Source organism: Anoplopoma fimbria, chromosome 2, assembly GCF_027596085.1.
Source record: "Anoplopoma fimbria isolate UVic2021 breed Golden Eagle Sablefish chromosome 2, Afim_UVic_2022, whole genome shotgun sequence".
Classification (NCBI taxonomy): Eukaryota; Metazoa; Chordata; class Actinopteri; order Perciformes; family Anoplopomatidae; genus Anoplopoma; species Anoplopoma fimbria.
Window position 1 is genome coordinate 19,970,664 of NC_072450.1, and position 19,741 is coordinate 19,990,404.

At 40.4% G+C, this 19,741-nt stretch overlaps 1 protein-coding gene across 1 annotated transcript in view; it reads right to left on the reverse strand.

Moving 5' to 3' along the window:
* Positions 1-19,741, reverse strand: part of plekha7b (pleckstrin homology domain containing, family A member 7b) — a 67,654-nt gene that overhangs the window by 10,440 nt on the left and 37,473 nt on the right. Inside the window, 15 exon segments of the mRNA XM_054611139.1 lie at positions 300-391; positions 513-627; positions 713-830; positions 832-902; positions 2,582-2,787; positions 3,007-3,118; positions 3,578-3,679; positions 4,463-4,612; positions 4,747-4,827; positions 5,996-6,067; positions 8,953-9,021; positions 10,445-10,528; positions 13,493-14,033; positions 14,219-14,647; positions 16,002-16,180. Coding sequence (XP_054467114.1) covers positions 300-391; positions 513-627; positions 713-830; positions 832-902; positions 2,582-2,787; positions 3,007-3,118; positions 3,578-3,679; positions 4,463-4,612; positions 4,747-4,827; positions 5,996-6,067; positions 8,953-9,021; positions 10,445-10,528; positions 13,493-14,033; positions 14,219-14,647; positions 16,002-16,180 — 2,421 coding nt within the window.

The following is a 19,741-nucleotide window of genomic DNA, read 5'->3' on the forward strand; positions in this document are numbered from 1 at the left end:
TAATTCTTTCAAGTCTCCAGCTCAGATATAAAAACATTTCCAGCTGGGTTTGATGCAGGACTTGGGCTAGCCAGAAGTATTTGTGTGAGCTCATAATATCAAAATTTATTAAATCTCAATTTATTCAGTCTTGAGTTTCATAGATATTTTCTAGAATTGTAATTATTACTGTATCTGTGCTGTCTCTCCCCTGCTTTGGGTACTCACTTTTGATTCATTCTTTACAATTTGATTTCATCAAATTAATTTTATGTCATCAAATCGTCTATACATTTGACGAAGTTCATTCTGAGCCTCACCTTCATGCCGGCAGCTGAGGCTGCTCTTCGGAGGGTCACATACGAGGAGATGCTCGAGGACTGATTTAACCTAAGCGAGGAGCCAGCCACTCCTGAGGGAAAGCCAACAAATGTAAAGAACACCGTTCTTGACTTGGCGATAAAGCCAAAAGCGAGGGTAAATTTATTAACACATAAAATATGCTACAGCTAAATAAATCTGTTCTACTGTACCTCTGCTAGGTAATGTCTGGTAACCGTCATGGCCAGATGCTACTATACTGATGTGACTGGAGCCATCTCCAGCTCCCATAAGCTCTGGATCACTCAGGAAAGGCCTAAGCTCCACCTGAGATTCAAAGACAGATTAGAAACAGATGAGAAAATAAAACGTAAACATTTAAGTAGCACAAATACACACATAATGGATGTACCTTACTGTCTCCATTAGTGTACTGGCCAATCTCTCTGTCCCTTTTGCGTTCATCTGACTGCCGTTTGAGGCCGCGTACAGAAGTGTGTCTGATGACCGTTGTCTCCCGGGGCAACGGGCACAGCAGGGGGATGCTCATCAGGACTGTAAAGCTGAGGTAGAGGAGGTCTGGGAGGCACATCTTCCTCACCCTGCACACAAAACAACTGGTAACTTTTAATGAATACTTAAAATCTTTCTAAGAGACCACAAAAACAGTAATGAATACCTGATGCTAGATACACATATGTGGATACTCTCTCTCCCTTTGTTATCTGTCCGTCTCTATGCTATCTGCTTTACAATGGGGGAAAAAATGGCAACAAACTTAAACCAACAAAACTAGAGCTTTATCTAGGTAGTGTTAAAATCAGTATATAATTAATAGTTAAATTGAGAATATTCTTGATAAAATTACAAAACATTCACTCATTCACATTTCATCTTCTCAAATGGAAGAGTTTCCCATTACCCCCTCAAACTGAATGTCTTTGTGAGTTTTGGAATCACTATTTTCTGACATTTTTTAAAAGGCTACGGTGTAGCATGTATGATGATTAGCTGAAATGGAATATATTATTAATGCGTATGTTTTCTTAATCGATAATAGCCTGTAAATAGCAATCTTTGTGTTTTCGCTACCGTAGAATGAGATGTTAAATCTACATACAGAGCGGGTCATCTGCAAAGAGTCTGCTACGTTTCTACAGTAGACCAGAACAGACAAAACCAGAAACTGCCCCTAGTTAGGACAAGGGAAAAATTTGCCACCAAATAATATGCACTGGCCATTAAACTCATCAAATAATTTATTGATGGAAAAATTATTAACAGACTTATTTATAATGAAAATAATCAATAGTTGCAACCGTTAAACTAGTACTGAAAAAAGTGTAAATGGAACACTGACCCAAAAGAGAAAAAGCAAAGCTTTACTTGGTAATGCATCATGTCATAGTTTTGAACAACCCTAGTTGGTCACACAATTGACCCTTCGCAAAGACTGGCCAATCATGTCTTCAGCATTGGCGAGCTCTGATCAGGGTCCAACAACTATCAGGCTCTGCTCCATAGACTCTTATGCAATGGTTTCAGATTTTCTTCATTTTCAGGCTGGTTTTATGGACTTTGAGCTAGCGAGTGATACTCGTTACCCAGAGAGGTTTGAAGGAGATATATACGTTTCGAAAACGTTTTGTTTCTCCGTAAAAACCTGTGGAGCTAATATTAGCAGAGTACGTTAGCACATTATTAACTAGCATTAACACGTCTATGCTACGCTAGCTACTGAAGTTAAACTGAATGTCTACAAACGCTGCTTTAGAGGGTTTCTTTGTAGCAGTGTATCTACCTGCTATTCACAGCTTTACATAATCAGTGTTGTTCCTTAATGTCATTGTCTTTTCTCTCGATCGCCAGGTGATGTGGTGGTTCACTTTTAAACTGTGGTCTATAGGCTTTAGCCTCTATCATTATCTTTTTGACCTGTATTCACTGCTGAGTTTGACATCCTGGGTATAACCTTCCAAACCATATTGTAGATCCCCCTTTCTGCTTCTTTTAAAATCCCCTTTTTTGTTTTCTCAAAAATGTGATAATATTTGGTGACAGTTAGTGACAGTGTGGGCTCCATGGTAGCCCTGACAGTTTGACGGAGTAGCAGCGGAGGGCAGGTTTTAGCGAAGGGTCAATAGGAAATGGAATATAAAATGCCTGGCAAGTTTAGTCAGCAGTCAAACTGCATCGTTCAAAGACTAAATGCAGCTTTTTTTTTTTCATAAAAATATGTTTGTGAAAAAAACAGCAGCCTCCTGTTGCAGGGGTCACTCACCCATTTAAGCCCACTGGTGATGGTTGAATCCACCCAGTGATGTAAGGGTTGCTTGCTGGGGCTGGAGGAAAGGGTGGGGGTGTGGCTACTGGGGCTGAGGTGGGGGCTGTGCTGCTGCTGCTGGGACAATCTCATCTCCATAGCAGACGGGCTCCCAGACACAGAAGGCACTGATGACGCCGACACTGAAGGCACAAATTTCCTCTCTGGGGAATTCGATGAATATGAACATGTAACATGAATACACACACGCTGCAAAGACAGTGCTTTCTTTCCCCATGGGAAATGTTCGAGGCATTAGTATTGAGTATATGATTAAGAGCGTTAATGGCGAGATACAGTAGCATGATCACGTGGCATGAACTGCATTGCGCAGACAGCAAACATATTTTGCTTTGTACACATGAAAGCTCCAGGTGTCTTACCTGGGTTGGTAACAGAGGAGATAGTGACTTTGTAGTAAGCTTTACTGGTGCTGAGGCCTGCGATAACATCCTCAATCCTCCACAGCTCTTTTCTGATCTGGACTTTATCTTGCTGCTCACAGAGGAACACAGAAACACACAAGTCTAAATAGACGCATCTTATTTAACAAACTGTAACCTGATGAAGGTTTACATACCGAAACGTTGTGACTGAATATACCTATATGCAAGTGAAAAAGACAGTGTGCAGGAGTTTTTTGTTCTATATTGTCTTCTACGCACCTGTCGTCCTACTGGTGTTCCAAAAGTTTTGCTTTTTTTACTTAACAAACTGTAAAATTACTTCCGTACCCGGGCAATGCATTACTGATGGGAGGTCATGTAATTGGCCAAAATACAGTTTTCAATTTGAAGCTGATCCTCTGAAGAGATGTCAATCACACATACAGTATGTATTTGCTTTGTCTGTGCATGTGAAATCAGTACACAGTAACTAGTCTTCCCACACACACCCATCCATGACAGTGAATGACTGCCTCTGTGTGTTCACAGCGATCACTGAGCCACAGACCTGAGAGAGATCGCTGCAGTTCATCTGTCCCTGCAGGGCCGCCTTCAGCCGGTCCACATCTCTCTCCAGTCGGCTGTACTCATTCCACGCGTTCTCCATCTCCTGCAAAACAAAAACAGGACACACTCCCACGTTCTAATGAGATCAGACACAGCTTTCAGATACTGTACTCATTTCTTGAGCCAATGCTTCTACCATGGTTTCAAGGTTCCATCCTGTTTTACAAAACTTTATAGTGACACTTTACACACACATGGAGAGATGAATATGGGAGTTGTAGAGAGCAAAGTCTTGAGTTATTTTATTTTAATCATGATTTCTCATGATTGTTTCCATTTGTCATTCTTATAACCTACTAATTGCATCCAACGAGAGTGTAGAATGTTTGAAAACAACCAATGTGGTCGGAAATGTCTTCGACATAGAGAGACAAAATTTGTCTTTTTAACTGTTGTGTAATCTTGTGGTTATTTGTAAATGTTCTTTTGAAACAAATTTTAACCCTGAATATTTTGAATATCAATGAACAAGCATTTTTCAGAGCGACAGAGAAATGTACTCATGAGTTTCTTTGTAGCCTCAGGTTTGTCCCTGAGCACTCATTTTGATAGTCACAGTCAACCTGAAACATTCTGCCAGTTGCAGAAACCTTCAAAAGGGAACAACTAAAAATAGAGGTGAACATCTTGTTTCCAGTCAATAAAAACATACTGCAAGTGGTAGCATGTACTTGTGTGCAGTAGTGGACCCAGTCTGAGCTGTTTGATTTAGAGTTTCTCACATCCCAAACCTCAATTTAAAACTGATCATTTTAATAAAGACGCCAAAAACGCTGCATATTCCATTATATGCACAATAGACTTGTGAGTGCAGCTTGTCTCTTACTGTGGATACTTGAGATATCTCAGCCCTGATGTGCACCACATCCTCTTGTAGTAATTTCTGCTGATAGGCAATCTTCTCAGCATGGGCCGGCTGATCTCTGTACTGCTCCATCTGCTGGTGGGAAACATCCAGCACCAACTCCAGCTTGTCCTAGATAAAGACATGAGAAACACCGTCGTTAAACAAAGACATTTTATAGGCTACACCAATACAGGCTGACACAAACACATTTAAACACTTACAAAATAGAAAAGACAACTCTATATTATGAAAAAAACAAAAACCTTGTCCTCCTTCAAAGAGCGTATCCTGGCCTCTAGCTCCTGTAGAATCTTGTCTTGTTCACACAGTCGACTTAATTTCACCTGAAGGAAAAACGTATTGAAAAAATAAGAATGCAGGAAAACAAAGGATAAAATCTACATTTACCTTTCCTTCGTATTAGTCTCTGTTTACCTCTAATAGCGAAACATATAGAGTATAGTTATAATGGGACATAAAAACAGAAGAGAGAAAAAACAGCAACTTGGCTGATGAGATACAGTATCTGTTTACAACAGAGGTCAGCTGCTCTATTCTAGTCTTGTTCAACTATATTCTAACAACGCAGACAGATAAGACGAATTGATCGTCTGCTGCCGTCTTCGCTGTCTGTAAATATGTCAATAAGGCTCATCTATGTGAAGAGCCCCGAGGAATTCCTCTCATCAGTGCAGTGAGAAATATCAAAAGGCTCTATACTGTCTAGTTTGGGGGTGAGATCTGGTAATACCCATTATGAGTAATCATAATCAAAAATCCATATTTCAAATTCACTTTTGGAGAAAACCGTGTTTATTGAGAGTGACAGATTTGTTTTCCCCGAAATGGGTTATGTGTTTATGAAAACAACATAAGACTGCCTAGTTCACAGTCTTCCTCACACAGTGAATTTTTTTTCTCAGATCTATTTATCATTCTGTTCAATTAATAATTAAGCTGTTTTTATTTTGCTGCCGTATATTGTTGTTTTTAATTGCATGAAATATTCATTGTTCAGACAATTTACTGGCAATTTCTTATAAATTGTTAAAGTGGAACAATGCTAATGATGAAAAGCCAGGACATCCATCTTATTTACCTCTATTCAGCAGAAAACAAAGAACGAGAAAAGCAGGGTCAGGCAAATCAAACTGAAAAATTTAACAGCTCAACATCTAAAACTCCCATTACATGTATTTTTCCCTTTAAATTGCAGGGAGGAAAATAAAAGCTGTGGTCGATACTCTCAGGCCCTCACTCTGCAGTGTGGATGGGTGTCCCCACAGTGTTGCAATGTACATACGTTCCCTTGCCTCCGCAGCCTCTGTTCACCACAACTTCAGAACACACACATACACAAACCACACTAAAACACACAGTAAAGTCAGCTGCTTCTCTGTAGTGGATTGTAAGAAGTCAGAAATGGAGATCTTAAAGAAAAGGAAGAGTCGGATAAACAGGGTGCTTATCAGACGATTTCTTTATATCCTGAGAACGGAAAGATTCACTTACATCAGCATCACTTTCTGCTATTTTCACAGGCCTGGATGGTCTTTCTGTTTTTAAACTCTCACGTCCAGTAACCTGAAATTCCACATAGCCACAAATACAATAAAATGTTTAATATAATTTATCGAATAGCATATTATGAATACCTTTACTTTAATACTTCCAGTGAACAGATAACAACAGCTGTGTGGATTTTCAACATAGAGTGAGTCTGTTAGAAAAATCACGCTGGATGGATCTAAAGTGGATAAAACGATGAAAAAAATAATAATAAAAATAAAAATAAATAAGCATGAGCTTGTATAACAAAACTTAGTACAGCAGTGCAGCGACAGTGTGGGCAAAGCAGTCTGTAAGAGACTGAGAAGGTGGGAATAATAAAAAACAAATAACTGTGTGTATGTTCATGCACCTGCCATGGCATTATGGAAATCATGGACCTCATCACAGTGTGACATTTAACTTTGTTTAAAATCTGTAAATTTCGGTTCACCAATGAGATCGATCTCCTGCCAGGCAAACAAATCATAACTGCCTGCAGCTTCTATTGAAACACCATCCTCTTAACAAGAGTCTACAGCCATGCTAGCGGCTCTGTCGGGCTGTGCTAAGGCACAGTGGTGCTTCAGTTAAATGCTAACATCATCATGCTAACATGCTTACAATGACAATTCTAAAATGTTTATGTTAGAGTTGGTATTATGTTTACTTTGTTCACCATCTTAGTTTGGCACCAAAATATTGGACAAATCAAAAATTTGCAAATGCATTAAAAGTACTGAATAGTACTGAATCATAAAAAAATAGAGCACTTGTTTACTAATGTTATCATTTCAAGGCCTGTATATTCCTGTTGAATCCCTATATGGACATATCTGGTCAGGTTTAGTGACTTTACAAAATTCCAAATTTAGGTAAAGTTAAACATCACTATTATAAAATAATCTTACAGGAATACTTTCTGTAATCAGTTCTATTGTAGTTAAAAGGGACTTGATGATATTTCTTATGTGCCATCAGTTGAATAGTATAAGGACTGTCAGTCAGTGAGTCCTATACATAGATTTCTCTGCCAGTTATCTGTCACAGTTAGTAATGCATGAAGCTGAGTTGTGTGGGTGGAATATTCATAACACACCCACATCAGGATCACCACACCCAGCACAGCAGAAGGGACCAGGGCGAATGGGAAACTCAGTTTAAGGGGCATTCCACCTATTTTACATGTCAGAGAAGTCATTTGGAGTACTTCATTGCCTGTGAGAACTGTTTTATAAGGTTTTCTGTGGTTCTTCAGGGAGCTGGGAAAACTGATCACCAGGATATTTTAGCTTGGGCTTGGAGACTGCAACTTTTTAAAGAAAACTTGAATTACAGTCTCATTCTCATACAGTGAGTTTAAAAGATGGGTCAAACGAAAAACACGTTGATAGTTAACTAACAAGTTGATAGTCAACTATCAAAACTGTCAAATTTTGACCACTTTTTCTGTAATCTGTTTTTTGCAAGTTCACCAAATTGTGTGTTAATGCAATACTACGTTTCTTGAGTACCCCTTCAAGTCCACAGTGAACACACACACACCACTGCACGTTATTGTCTGTTTTCGCAAGTTACCACAATGAAACTAGAGGCCCTGAAATATAAAATTGTCACATTTCCAGTGTATTTCTTACAGAGCACCATTGGGTCATATCTTAAACTCTTACAAGCAAAACAATAGCAAACTGAAGATATAAAAACAGACATTCAATACATTCACACATGCTTAGTAGCATGCAAGGAAGCCCTTCGACATAACAACATCCTCTCCGCATCATCTCAAATCTCATAGCAGTGTTGGGGGTATCGCGCAGTGAATGATTGGATTGGTATCCATGCCCATAATCCTGCATAATTTCAAGGGATGCATCACATTTCTTCTGAGAAGCAGTGGAATGGTCTGGTTAAGTTTGTATGCACACCGTCCTTACATTCCAACAGTACCCAAAACTCTGTGGAGTGGAGTTTTCAAACACATTGTGTACTGATACGATCACCGGGTCAATACTTTGGATCTGTTTTGAAACAGGAAACGGAGAGGAGTCACAGGACGTACTGAACATCATTAGATGACCTCTCTCCTTTCCAAAACACAACTGTGATTTATCATTATTGCATTGTGGTGTTTACACATACAAATTATTAGGATCAATGCTTTGCACAGGTGTAAATGGAATTTATGCCAGTAGCTAGCTAAATGAGACAGATTGCTTAAATACAACCGTAATAGGCCTTTGCAATTAGACAATCTGTAACACTGATACAGGAATTGGAGTTCACATGCCTCGAACATTTTAGAAATTCAGCCATGTGCTTAAAAACTTAAATTCCCATTGTGATAAGCTTAACATCAACATGTTTTAGGATGAGATAACTCTATCACCCCGCTGCATCTGAAAGTACTGTACTATCATCCAATGGAAAACATTGCGACAAACTGAACATCAGGACTTCTACTTAAAGTTACTACGAAGAACTTTCATTTTGTGTTCATTTTACAGCAGCAGGGTCCCAGATCCAGCTTTGCATCGGATGTTATGAGGGTTATAGAGGCATCTGTATTAAATTGAGATTGTTTCATAACCAGTTTAATGTTCTTCACAGTAACTTCAAGTAAGAAGCCAATCATTGCTATCCCTTTATGTCAGACACATTGGACTATTTGTTGGATTCACCAGATAACTATTGAAAAAATATCTTTTTATCCTCTAATGAAAAATGTACATAATAAGAAGACAGGGAAAATACATGTTAATTCCATCATAAGGGGACAATAGAAAGCTTAGCTTAGAACAGAGGAAAGACAGAGAAAAATGGGAAACAGGGAAGCAGATGTTGGAGGCAGCAGCAGGAGAACATATTTGCAGTCCAAAGAAGGAAGATGGAGAAGAGGATGAAAAGGATAAAGTGGCATTTACTTTGTTGGGGCCCACCTTCAGATCTAGATACTCCAGGTCCTTCTTCAGTTGTATGTAAGTATCATCAGCCTTTAAATGAGCAGTGGAGAGATAAATCATTTGAAATGAAACTACAAAGGAGAATGGGTGACCAGATGACTCCTAAGGCTTTCATTTGCTGTTCAGGCTTTGCTAACAGAACATTAATTTACTCAGCCTTAATTACAGTTTACTTTTCTACCTCTGTATTTTCATGTATAGTTAGTGAAGCCAAACTATAATTAAGTAATGATGTAATTTTTGGACTGGTTTAATGCCTGTGTGACCTCATACACAACTGAGCAACACAGGTCTTGAGCAAGACATTTGGTAAAAGGATGGTAAGAGAATGGTTGGATGTTAGAAACTGGGTGGAGTTGTCATTACTGAGCGCCGATCTGCTAGACTCACAGCGATGCACTGTTTGTGAACAGGCTCATAAGGGAGACTTGGGCCTGATGGCTGCTTCAGAATGAAAACACCAGGGGCAAAAGATTTATCAGAGCACAGAAACTTAGATACGAGTTTTGTGGCTGTGCAAATGTATACATCGATCATACAAAGAAAAGTATGAAATGCAGGCACAGTTGACAAGCAACATGCTTCAAATATGGCATATTTCTTTTTACAAATAGTTTAACACAAGCCTCTGAAAGCTTTTTCAGGCTTTGAACAAGGTTGATAAGTGACAACAACTATAAAGACACTTATGTCGAGCTATGAGGCTATCTGGACAGTCTAAAGGTGCAACACAGCCCATGCCAAAGTGGTTGAATGAACAAGACAACCAAGCAACACCAACAGACTGCACAGTCTTATGAATGACATGGAGTTAATGTATGGGATTGGCTGAGGGGAGTGGGACCTCAATGCACTGGCAGGGGTTGCAGTGTGCAGCAGAGGCGGTTAGGGAAGTACAATGGCCCCTGACCTGCATGCTGGGGCCTAGAAGGCCGTTGTGCTGGTGGTGCTGCAGGTGAGCGAACGCATCGCTGGGGCTGTGCACACCAGCCATCTTAGCCTGGTGCCTTCGAAGCTGAATGAGGAGCAGAGTCAGCTCCTCTGGCTGTAGCCAAGCCCGGGTTTAGGGGCGGGAGGCCAGTGAAAGCACAGAGGGATGAGAGAAAATACTTGAGAACCATCTGGGCAGTACAGTGGCTGAGCTGCAGTAGCTGAGGCTGGGAGGATGATTTATTGTGCTATCAGGGATTGTCTGAAGATAAGAGTTATCAGAACACTAGACCAAATATTGTATGGCATAACGTTTAAAGCAGCTTTATAAGGGGTTCACAAAGTCAGTCAGCTCCAGATTCTACATCTTGATTCTGTCACTGAGATGAGCCTAGAGTGAGCTATTCCTGTTCATACCTGGATTGTCTGTCCTAGACTAACAGGCTTTAAGACCATTTTAATACATAATAATCTTTAAACATGAAACAAAGTTATGTTGTGAATGTAATCGAGAGGATCCTACCGTTTTGCCATGTAAGCTGGGTGCACTGACAGTGTGTGTGATGTAGCCCATGGCTGGCATGGACCTTCTCTCTATTTGGGAAGCCTGCGGATAAACAAAATGCAACTTGTTATTACATATCTTATAGAGTCAAATCAAACAGAATGTCTAATTCATTAAGTCATCTTCAGTATGTGAGTGTTGAAAGTGAAAGATAAACCATTTTATCAAACTGAATCAAAGTTAAACCATTGCCTCCCAGTCTACAAACAAATTTGACTACACAGCAGATTATTTATTTTCATCTATCCTTTTTCTCCCTTTCATCACCCTTACTTTTATTCCAAACAAGGTGTGTCCTGAGTTTAAGACGCTACAGGGCTTGGGAAATCTGACGTTTCTGCTTAACACACAGAATTAGTAAAAACCAGGCCCACCACAGAACCTTAAAAGGACACAAACAACAAGAGATTTAATTAACTACACATAAATTATACTAAACCTGCTTTCTTAAAATAACATTTGTTTGCTATGAGCAAGAGAAGCACTGTAAGCTGTTCCCTTTGAGATTCCCATGCCACTATTTTTTTGCTGTATAATAGGTTTTTTATTTAAATGCGAGATCAGAAGAAAGAGACCGCTGCTGATGTTTGAGATACAGTAGAGATGTTTATAGGGTGCTGAGGAGCCCTGGGCAAATTGGATTAGCTACTAATAAAACATACTTCTTAAAGATATTCCACAGAGGTATACAGATCGCTATTACTTAAGCGCACTCGAGCCAGAGAGCCCCATCAGCCTCAAAGAAGCTGGATGCACCAAAACTAAGTTTATTGCAGACTTAATTTAGCTCCCACAAACATCGCTCCCTCCGATCGTATGGCTCCCTTTGTTAAAAAATGTATCTTTCTCTGAAGTTGTTTCCATAATTGTGCGTCACTGTGTTCCATGGTTATAATTAGTGCCTTGACACTCATGTGAATGATGGAGGAAACAGAGCATCTGTGACACTTTGTTTACTTGCGTAAGGCCTACAGGGTTGGTTGTGAGGCCTGTGTGTGTTGGCAAATGTGGTGGTGGTTTGGAGGGAGATCTTTTCACATGTGGAGGGTGTGGTGGGAAGACAGCGCTGGGTGTGGATAACAGGACGGCCACTCTCTCCGTCTCCTGCGGCGGTGGTGGTGCTGTCTGAGCGCTGCGACGGTTTGGGGAAACGGCGGAGTGGCGAGCTTTTACTCGCACACACTCACACCACCTGTGGAGCGGGCCTGGGTGTGGACTGTGTGAATCTGCAAATGATTCTCATGAGCATCAAAGTGTGTGCGCTGAGAAGCCAGAGCCTTCTCATGCTCCTCGTGCTAATCTTCCCATGGTGTCCTTGTGAGCTCACATCCTTGTGAGCTCACATCCTTCAAGCCGACATCAATCGATACCTCACATCCACTTTTCAAACCTACCGTGAGAAGGAGACCTTTGTCATTTGGTTCACTACATGTGAATCATCCAATTCTGCTCCAGTCCCATGCCAATGACAGAGTACTGACATTTACTGTGTGCCATTATTGCAGTGTTAAAGCACCAACGATGGAGAATCAGCACATTCATCAAGGCTGGAACTTCAATCCATTATCAAACCCGTTTATCCTGTACGGGGTACACCCTGGACTAGTTACCATTCTACAGGGTGGGACTATTTGTGTATAAGTGTTTTATTGTTAACTGAAACATATGAGGTAAATCACTCCGACCGAGTGTGATAGCAGAGTGATACCACATTGGGAACAAACCTACTGGTGCCCCTTGTGAATCACCACTCCACTTTGTGTGAGGGCATCAAAGACACACTGAAGAGATGTCTTACAGCTAGGGCTGCAACTAACTGTCAATTAACCAGTTAATAATTGTGTCTATAGAATGTCAGAAATAAGTGAAAATGGCCAATAACCTCCCAGAGCCAAACTTAAAATCTTCACATTCCTTGTTTTGTTGGAACAACAGTCTATAACTCTATGATATTTAGTTCATAGCGATATAAAAGAAGAAAGGCAGCAAATCCTCACTTCGGAGAATCTTAAACCAGGGAATGACTGATGTTTTTGCTCGAAAACTGACAGTTATTCAATTATCAAAATGGTTGCTGTTTAATTCTCTGTTAATTGACTAATCAATTAATGAACAAATAATTTCAGCCCTAGGGTAACTATGACAACCCATTAATATCCGCAGCCTTCAGACTTCCAGGGTAAATCTTGTCAACCTCCACTGACTTCGCCAGTGTTCAAAACGTGTGTTTAAATAAAAACAGACCGCATTCCTGATCTGGAGAGAAGTCTTGTGTGCGGCAGATGTTACGGAGCAACCAGGACATGGTTATGCGTTTGCACTGCTAGAAGGAAATAACCACACTGACCTTGTTCATCATAATGGATTAATATGTCAGGCTGTGTGCTCTTTCATGTGTTTTGATCATTTTTGGCTGACAATGCTTTTTGTCCTGTGTTCCAGGGCATGGAGACATAAGCTATATTAACCTGTGGCTAAATGGACAATACTTGTTAGTAGGAAGGTTTTTGTCTTTTCATGTTGACAATGATAAAAATATAAAATAAGACCACTATTAGCCTCTAACTTTCTCTTAAAAATGGCTTAAGATCAAGTTAATCAGTACACAAATATTAGCATGTTTCAGATTTGAGAGTAATGCCCTACATAGATAACTTATTCCTAGCAAGGCTGTGTTTTTTTTAACCTAGGCTATAGTAGACAATACAAAACACCAGAGGGATCATTACAACATTAATCAATAGTATTATTCTATTAATCCAACATTTCCTTGTGTAGTTAAGACACTATGCTGCACAGTATATGAGCAATTTAAATCAGAGTATTTAAAACTAAATGTAATGCTCTCCATCTCAGAGTTTGATTGGGAAGAAAGTCAATGTTATTTTATGTATCTCATATTATAATAAAAAATGTAAATTGTAGATTTCTAAGAGGCAGGTAAGAAGTTCACCTATAGTACTAAATATGCCAGAGATGCCTCTGCTCTCCAAGTAGGCGTCCTACCTGAGAAAGATGGGCACAAATATGGCCGGGGGAGCTGGATCTTGTGCTGTCCCCAGGGGCCACCTCATCCAGGGGCCTGACTGTGCGTCTGTCTGAAGGAGTGTGTGGCCGGCGAGGGGACAAGGGTTTGAAAGAGGAGGGGACTGACGGTGGGACCTCACACGGGGACGGTGGGACAGAGATGGATCGTGGCATCTCCACAGTAACTCTAAAAGATGAGGAGTCTGTGAAGTTGGGACCAGTGTAGATCGGAGCGGTGGGGCTGCCGTGACGGAACTGCTGCCGCTGCTGCCACTCGTACAGCTGCCACACCATCCCCTCCTTGGTGGCCATGCGCTCGTCGGTGGACATTCGGAAGTGGCTGAGCCGGTCATGGGCGTACTTGTAGTCACTAGGCAATTTGCACGTTGCTGGAGGAGATGCGCTGCCCGACGGGAGACGGGGAGACTTTGGCAACGACTGATAGCTGGCATCCACTGTGCTGGCTTTGGGCTTTAATGGAGGAGTCCGCCGAGGGAGGTTGTACTCAGCAGAGGGAGAACTGGGAGAGAAAACACATGGATGTCTTTTACTTTTATATAAACAATTTCACCACAATGAGAATGCTTTCTCTACATAAAATAGAGCAATTCAAACATAGTCCTTATACTAGCCACTAGAGGGAGACATTTACTCTAGGTTTTACTTTCATCCTTGTACATGTTGCTGTTAAATATTCAAACTGACCTCTTTGGTGGGTCCCCTTTTTGAACTTTGACCCACTGCTCCACCTGTGCCAGCGTATTTTTCCTCTGCACATGTTTCTCAGGGTCTATGCGTGAAACAAAGCCCCTCTGATAGACGACATTTCCATTATGTTCTGGTGGCAGAGTCACTTGGATTACAGTTTGCTGTCCGTTCTTGTGGGTGGCGTCATCAACAGAGTCTGGAGAGAGTCTCTCTCCTCTTTCCTCAGCCGCTGACTGGCTGGGCATCCCTTGGATCTCTAATCCATACCTCACCTCGTCTCTATGAGCCTGTTGGATACCGTTATCCGGGGGCTCCTCTCTGTCTGTCCTGCAAAGGCTTTCTGATTGAGATGAGATCTGGTTGATGTGGACATGGTTGGTCTGTGGGACAGCCTGCTGCAGAGCCTTCTTTGGATTCTCCACCTCTCTGGAAAAGTGAGACATGATGTTGATGAACAGTAAGTGTTGTTAGTCCTGCCTGTAAACAAGTGAAATAAATGCTTTATAGGGCCCATCTTGAATTACAAAGAGTATGCAGTGAAGTATTAAAGTACTTCATAATTCAACTACCACACATGCCTACACTCCTTCAGCTATTTAACCTTCATCTAATTCCTCCTCTTCACCGTATATATTATGATAAAGCGCACCAATATTCTTGAAACAAAAAGATTTAAATGACATTCAACAGTGGATAAAAAACACAATGGATACTTGTGTGACTGTAAAGGTCATTTCCAAATCCACTTGCAGAGACACTTGAACATTGTCACTCTTTTTAATGTGTTCAACTAAAAGGAACTTGTAATTAATTCGGTTTCTCAATTAAATTGATTAATCGCTACAAAACCTACTTTTCAAACAGGTATTGATCATTTTACAAACTGCTTCCACCTAAGGGTGGCTAATTTCAACAGAAATAATTCCTAAGAGATACAATATTAATAGCAAAAAAAGGTGTATTCAAGCAGATAGATGTACATATTCTCATGGTAGATGCTGAGAAGTGATCAGTTTACACAGAAATAAATATTGTTTGCATTTATTATTACTTCATTAGTGCTAATCATTTCATATAATTAATGTTTCATTCCAAGGGAACACACTAAAGACAGTTATGCAGGAACATTGAGCTCTTTTACTGACTTACATTGGCCTCTAGGTGGTGTTATTGTACAGACAATTCAGAGCATGCAGCGCATTCTGCATATCCAAGATGTCTAAATGCAGATTCTAATGCATTTACCGCAGATTCAGTGGGGAGAGTCTCAGTCTGTATTGCAGACTATTTCTGGCGCTGAAAGTGAATTTCAACTACAAATAAAAGCACACAAATATGATTACTGCTGTAAAAAGCTGGAAATGGGCTGCAAGAAGCCTCATCTATACCAGACCAAGACCTAGTAGCAGCATACACACACAGAGAAACTGCAGAAATCCTAGTGCCCCATTGTAGAGATAAAGGGCTGGACCTGCTTTCGAAGACAGTTCATACTTTTGAAACATAGGGCATGAAAGCAAGAAAAAGGAGCCAATTTCAGCTATGACACAGATATTAAGGCTGCAGACTGTAGAGGAGGTATACAAACCTCAACACATAATGTTCTAGCAAAACAGATTACTGTTTGGTTAAATAATGTGACATCCAGATTCCCTTCATGATATCACTCAAGGCGTACCTAGTTCAGACACTGTTGTACTTAAGGGAGGGAGAGTCGTTGATATTTGTAGAAGCCCAGCCAGGGTGGGTAATGAATCCTACTCTGTAGAGTGAGACCAACCTCTTTATAGTGTGACTCTGCTGCATCAGCGCAGCCTGGTTCATGGCCCGGATCCAGCCATTCATGTCCTCCTGTGTGTCCGCACTGAAGAAATATGTCCGCATCCCGCAGTGTTCTGCCTGTGAGCCAATCACAGAGTTCTTATTGTAAATGTAGGAGCGCATTCCTGTATGGCTCGCCTATCAAAGAGGGAGACAGAGGATGGATATGAGGAAGACATGAAAAAGCTGCCAGTGATGCTGATGAGTGAAAACTTTGCTTTCCTCGTTACTGAGACTGACAGCTGTCATCTCAGTGAGGACAAAGTTTACTGCAACATTTTACTGAATAAAGAGAGGGATCAAAGTGCTGCAGCAGAAACAGAAAGGCAGTTGTGCTTTTTCTGAATAAAAAAAGCATAACTCAGGTAACTTTTTGCAACTGCTTTTTAAAAAAAGCTTCAGCAACAATCTCTTTAGCCCACAGAAATTAGACAGCAACTGCATCAAACAACTGTGCAGCAGCAACGGAAAGGCAATTGTGGCCATCTATCATCTCTTTAGCCAGGATACACATTAACACACATCATAAACATTAGCTTACATTTAGTTATTTTCTATGTGGTGGTATAAATCTGGAAGATTTGGTGTCATTCTGTAACATCAAGCTATTAAGACAAACTACACTGAACCCAATTCTGATGCAGACAACCAGCTATACTGCAGCAAAGGAGGATTCAGCACCTTTTAGCACAGTCTCATAGCTTTTTTAGTATTTTTTTTTTATTTCTTTTATAGCTTCCAACAATACCACAAGAGCATCCGCAACACAAGGCTAAGCTTTATCATATACATTGTGGAAGGACTGTGATCTTCACTTAATCCAATACCACAACATGCTAAATAAACAAGCAGCAAAATCTGCAAGAGTACTTTCACAGTGACAGGAAAGAGTCCAAGTTATGATAAAGATACAATCACGATTTATCATATGTACAAATGGACTCTGCCCCTTTATTAGTCTGTTAATAAAGGGTTCACAGCACATCCCAACTGGTATCACAAATGCATATTGTCAGCTTAAAACTTCTAAGTGGACAAACTGTGTACAGAATTTGAGTTATTTTGGTTCCTAAGAGTCAAAACAAAAAATCCTAACAAGCAGGTAATCCCCTGATTTATCAATTCTGAAGAATGCAAAGTAAATGCATCATTCTTTTAAAAAATCTTTAACCTCTAAGCATTATGTGAGAAGCCAAACACTGCAATAAAACCCAACAAGGGACCTGCTTCAAAAAAGATGTAGAATAACAAGTTGACAGTTTACATTGTATTATGTCCAAGTATATGTTAGATTTATATATAAATGTGTATTTATTGTATGCATTAATGTATGTACAGCAGGGGGCAAATTGCTGATAGCAACAAACATCCAAAGAAATGCAATGAAATCAGAGAGGAGTTTTGTGGAAATGGCTGACAGCCTGTCATCCCACCACTCCAATGACGATGAGGATGTGATAAATGATATGCAGCTTGACAAGACAAATACCAGAGTCACTGAGAATATACAGTAGATACATGATATTGATTAAATTAGTAACTGTGGCAATGTTAGTGCCTTGTTCTACCCATTGTCCACATTTGGTGGCTAACTTATAATTAAATGATGACTTTGAGGTTGCAGGGCTCACTCGCTCTCTCTTTGACTTTTATACAACCGTTTTATGTAAACAGTGTAGATACTGTAGCTTTGTCATTGTCGCAGAATTAGTCGTCTATAAAAAGAGTTATGAGTTGTGCCATGAAGAAGCAATTTTCTGTGTTTCATTTCAAATCCAATTTGCTGGAGTACAGTGCAAAACAATATAAAATGTGTCACTGTCCAAATACAAATACTAAATTAGTTTTGTTTTCAGTTTCATTCCCCCAGAAAATCCCCAGCAAAGTTGTTTAATAAAACTAATGTGGCCCCCCTATCTGATCTGGCATTGTCCTTAGATGACTGTAGTCATGTCTGTGTACATGAAGAGACTTTGCAGCTGCTGGCATGATATGAAACAAAATGAGCTGAGGATGGCGGTCCACTGATGAGGCTAAAGTGAAATCAAATACCTATTCATGCAAGACAGGAAGCCAGTGTGATTGAGGCCGACCACCCGCTGAGAACAGTACCCACTCCGCCCGCGCACACACACCGGGTCACAATGGGGGGCAATTGATCAACAGGGAATGAGAGAAACACAGTGAGATGAGCAAAAATAAGAGAACAACAGAAATCAACAGGAAGTTGCTGACTCAATAAGAAAGAGCAGAAAGGGCTCCAGCTGTGGTCGTATGGCAGTCATCACAGAAGCAAGAATGAGTAATAGTGGCAGCATCCAAAGTGTTTTGACACTTAAAGTAAAAATACTGAAGAGAAGTACTGTACTGACCAACCCAACCTGCTTTCTTATATTTTATATGCAATTGCTAGTCAAATATATTTCAGAATAATTTGTGTCACCATCTCTAATTTTTTTAGGCCAGCACAGACTGCAGTCTGTCAGTTGATCTAACAGTCTGTAACATCCCGTTGTTGAACACCACCAGACATCTACTGAGGGGCTGTCATGCTGTCATGCCTACTTAGCAGTAACAGAGAATTTCTAAAGCCCCTCAGATACAAGTAATGAAATCTCATGCTCTTTAATGCATGATGGCTCTGAGAGAGCTGGGGGGAATAGAGATCTCTTAAATACAGGGTGGTACAGCAGAGCCAAGGCTCATTTCACCTAACCTTCCATATACTCTGCAGCAAGTGGTGGGAGGAGACGATGAATAGGCTGAATGTATAATTAATAGATCCAGCAGCACAATTATCATACAAATTCCATTGTATGTAATATGATATTTAAAACACAGGAGACGATTACTACACATGCACACACACACAGATATGCGCACACACACACACACACACACACACACACACACACACACACACACACACACACACACACACACACACACACACACACACACACACACACACACACACACACACACACACACACACACACACACACACACACACACACACACACACACAATCCAAGAACAAAAGCCAAAGTACAAAGCAGCAGAAAGGATTGCAACAAAATGCCCTGAAGCTACAGTGGTGCATCAAACATTCAGGCACTATTGTTCTTTGCAACAAGCTCTGTGTTTCCACAAAGGAGGAGCTGGATAATGTTAACACTCTTGCTGTAACAAAAAGACACAAATTCCTTTGCTGTCCTCTGGCAGAATTCACAGACAGAAAAGAGAAAAAGACTTTGCCGCATGAAGGGAAAAGTTTAGTCGCACATTTTAAATAAAAATGACACAATTACCAAAGGAAGGCTGCCTATATTGGGTTCAGTATGACAAAATGAGCTATGTGCCATTCAGATTTCAGTGAAAGCACTAAGCTCTTGCACTGTGCAAACCATATTGAAGATCACACTGCTGCAGTCTCTCCAGCACACTATAGGGCTACCACTGGAAAATATACTTCTGCCCCTTCCCACGAGAGGTTTATAAAATCAGTGAACAGAATAGAAATAGTGCTTTACTGCAGCCATCCAGTGTAACACCCACCATTGGTTTTGTGTTGAAAAAAAGATCAGGGACCTGTAAGTCAGAAGTTCCATCAGAATCCAAACACCCAGACTTCACGTCTTCATAGATATTAAAAGCTGAGTTGCATGCAAAATCTTTCCATAAACTACAAGCTGAAAT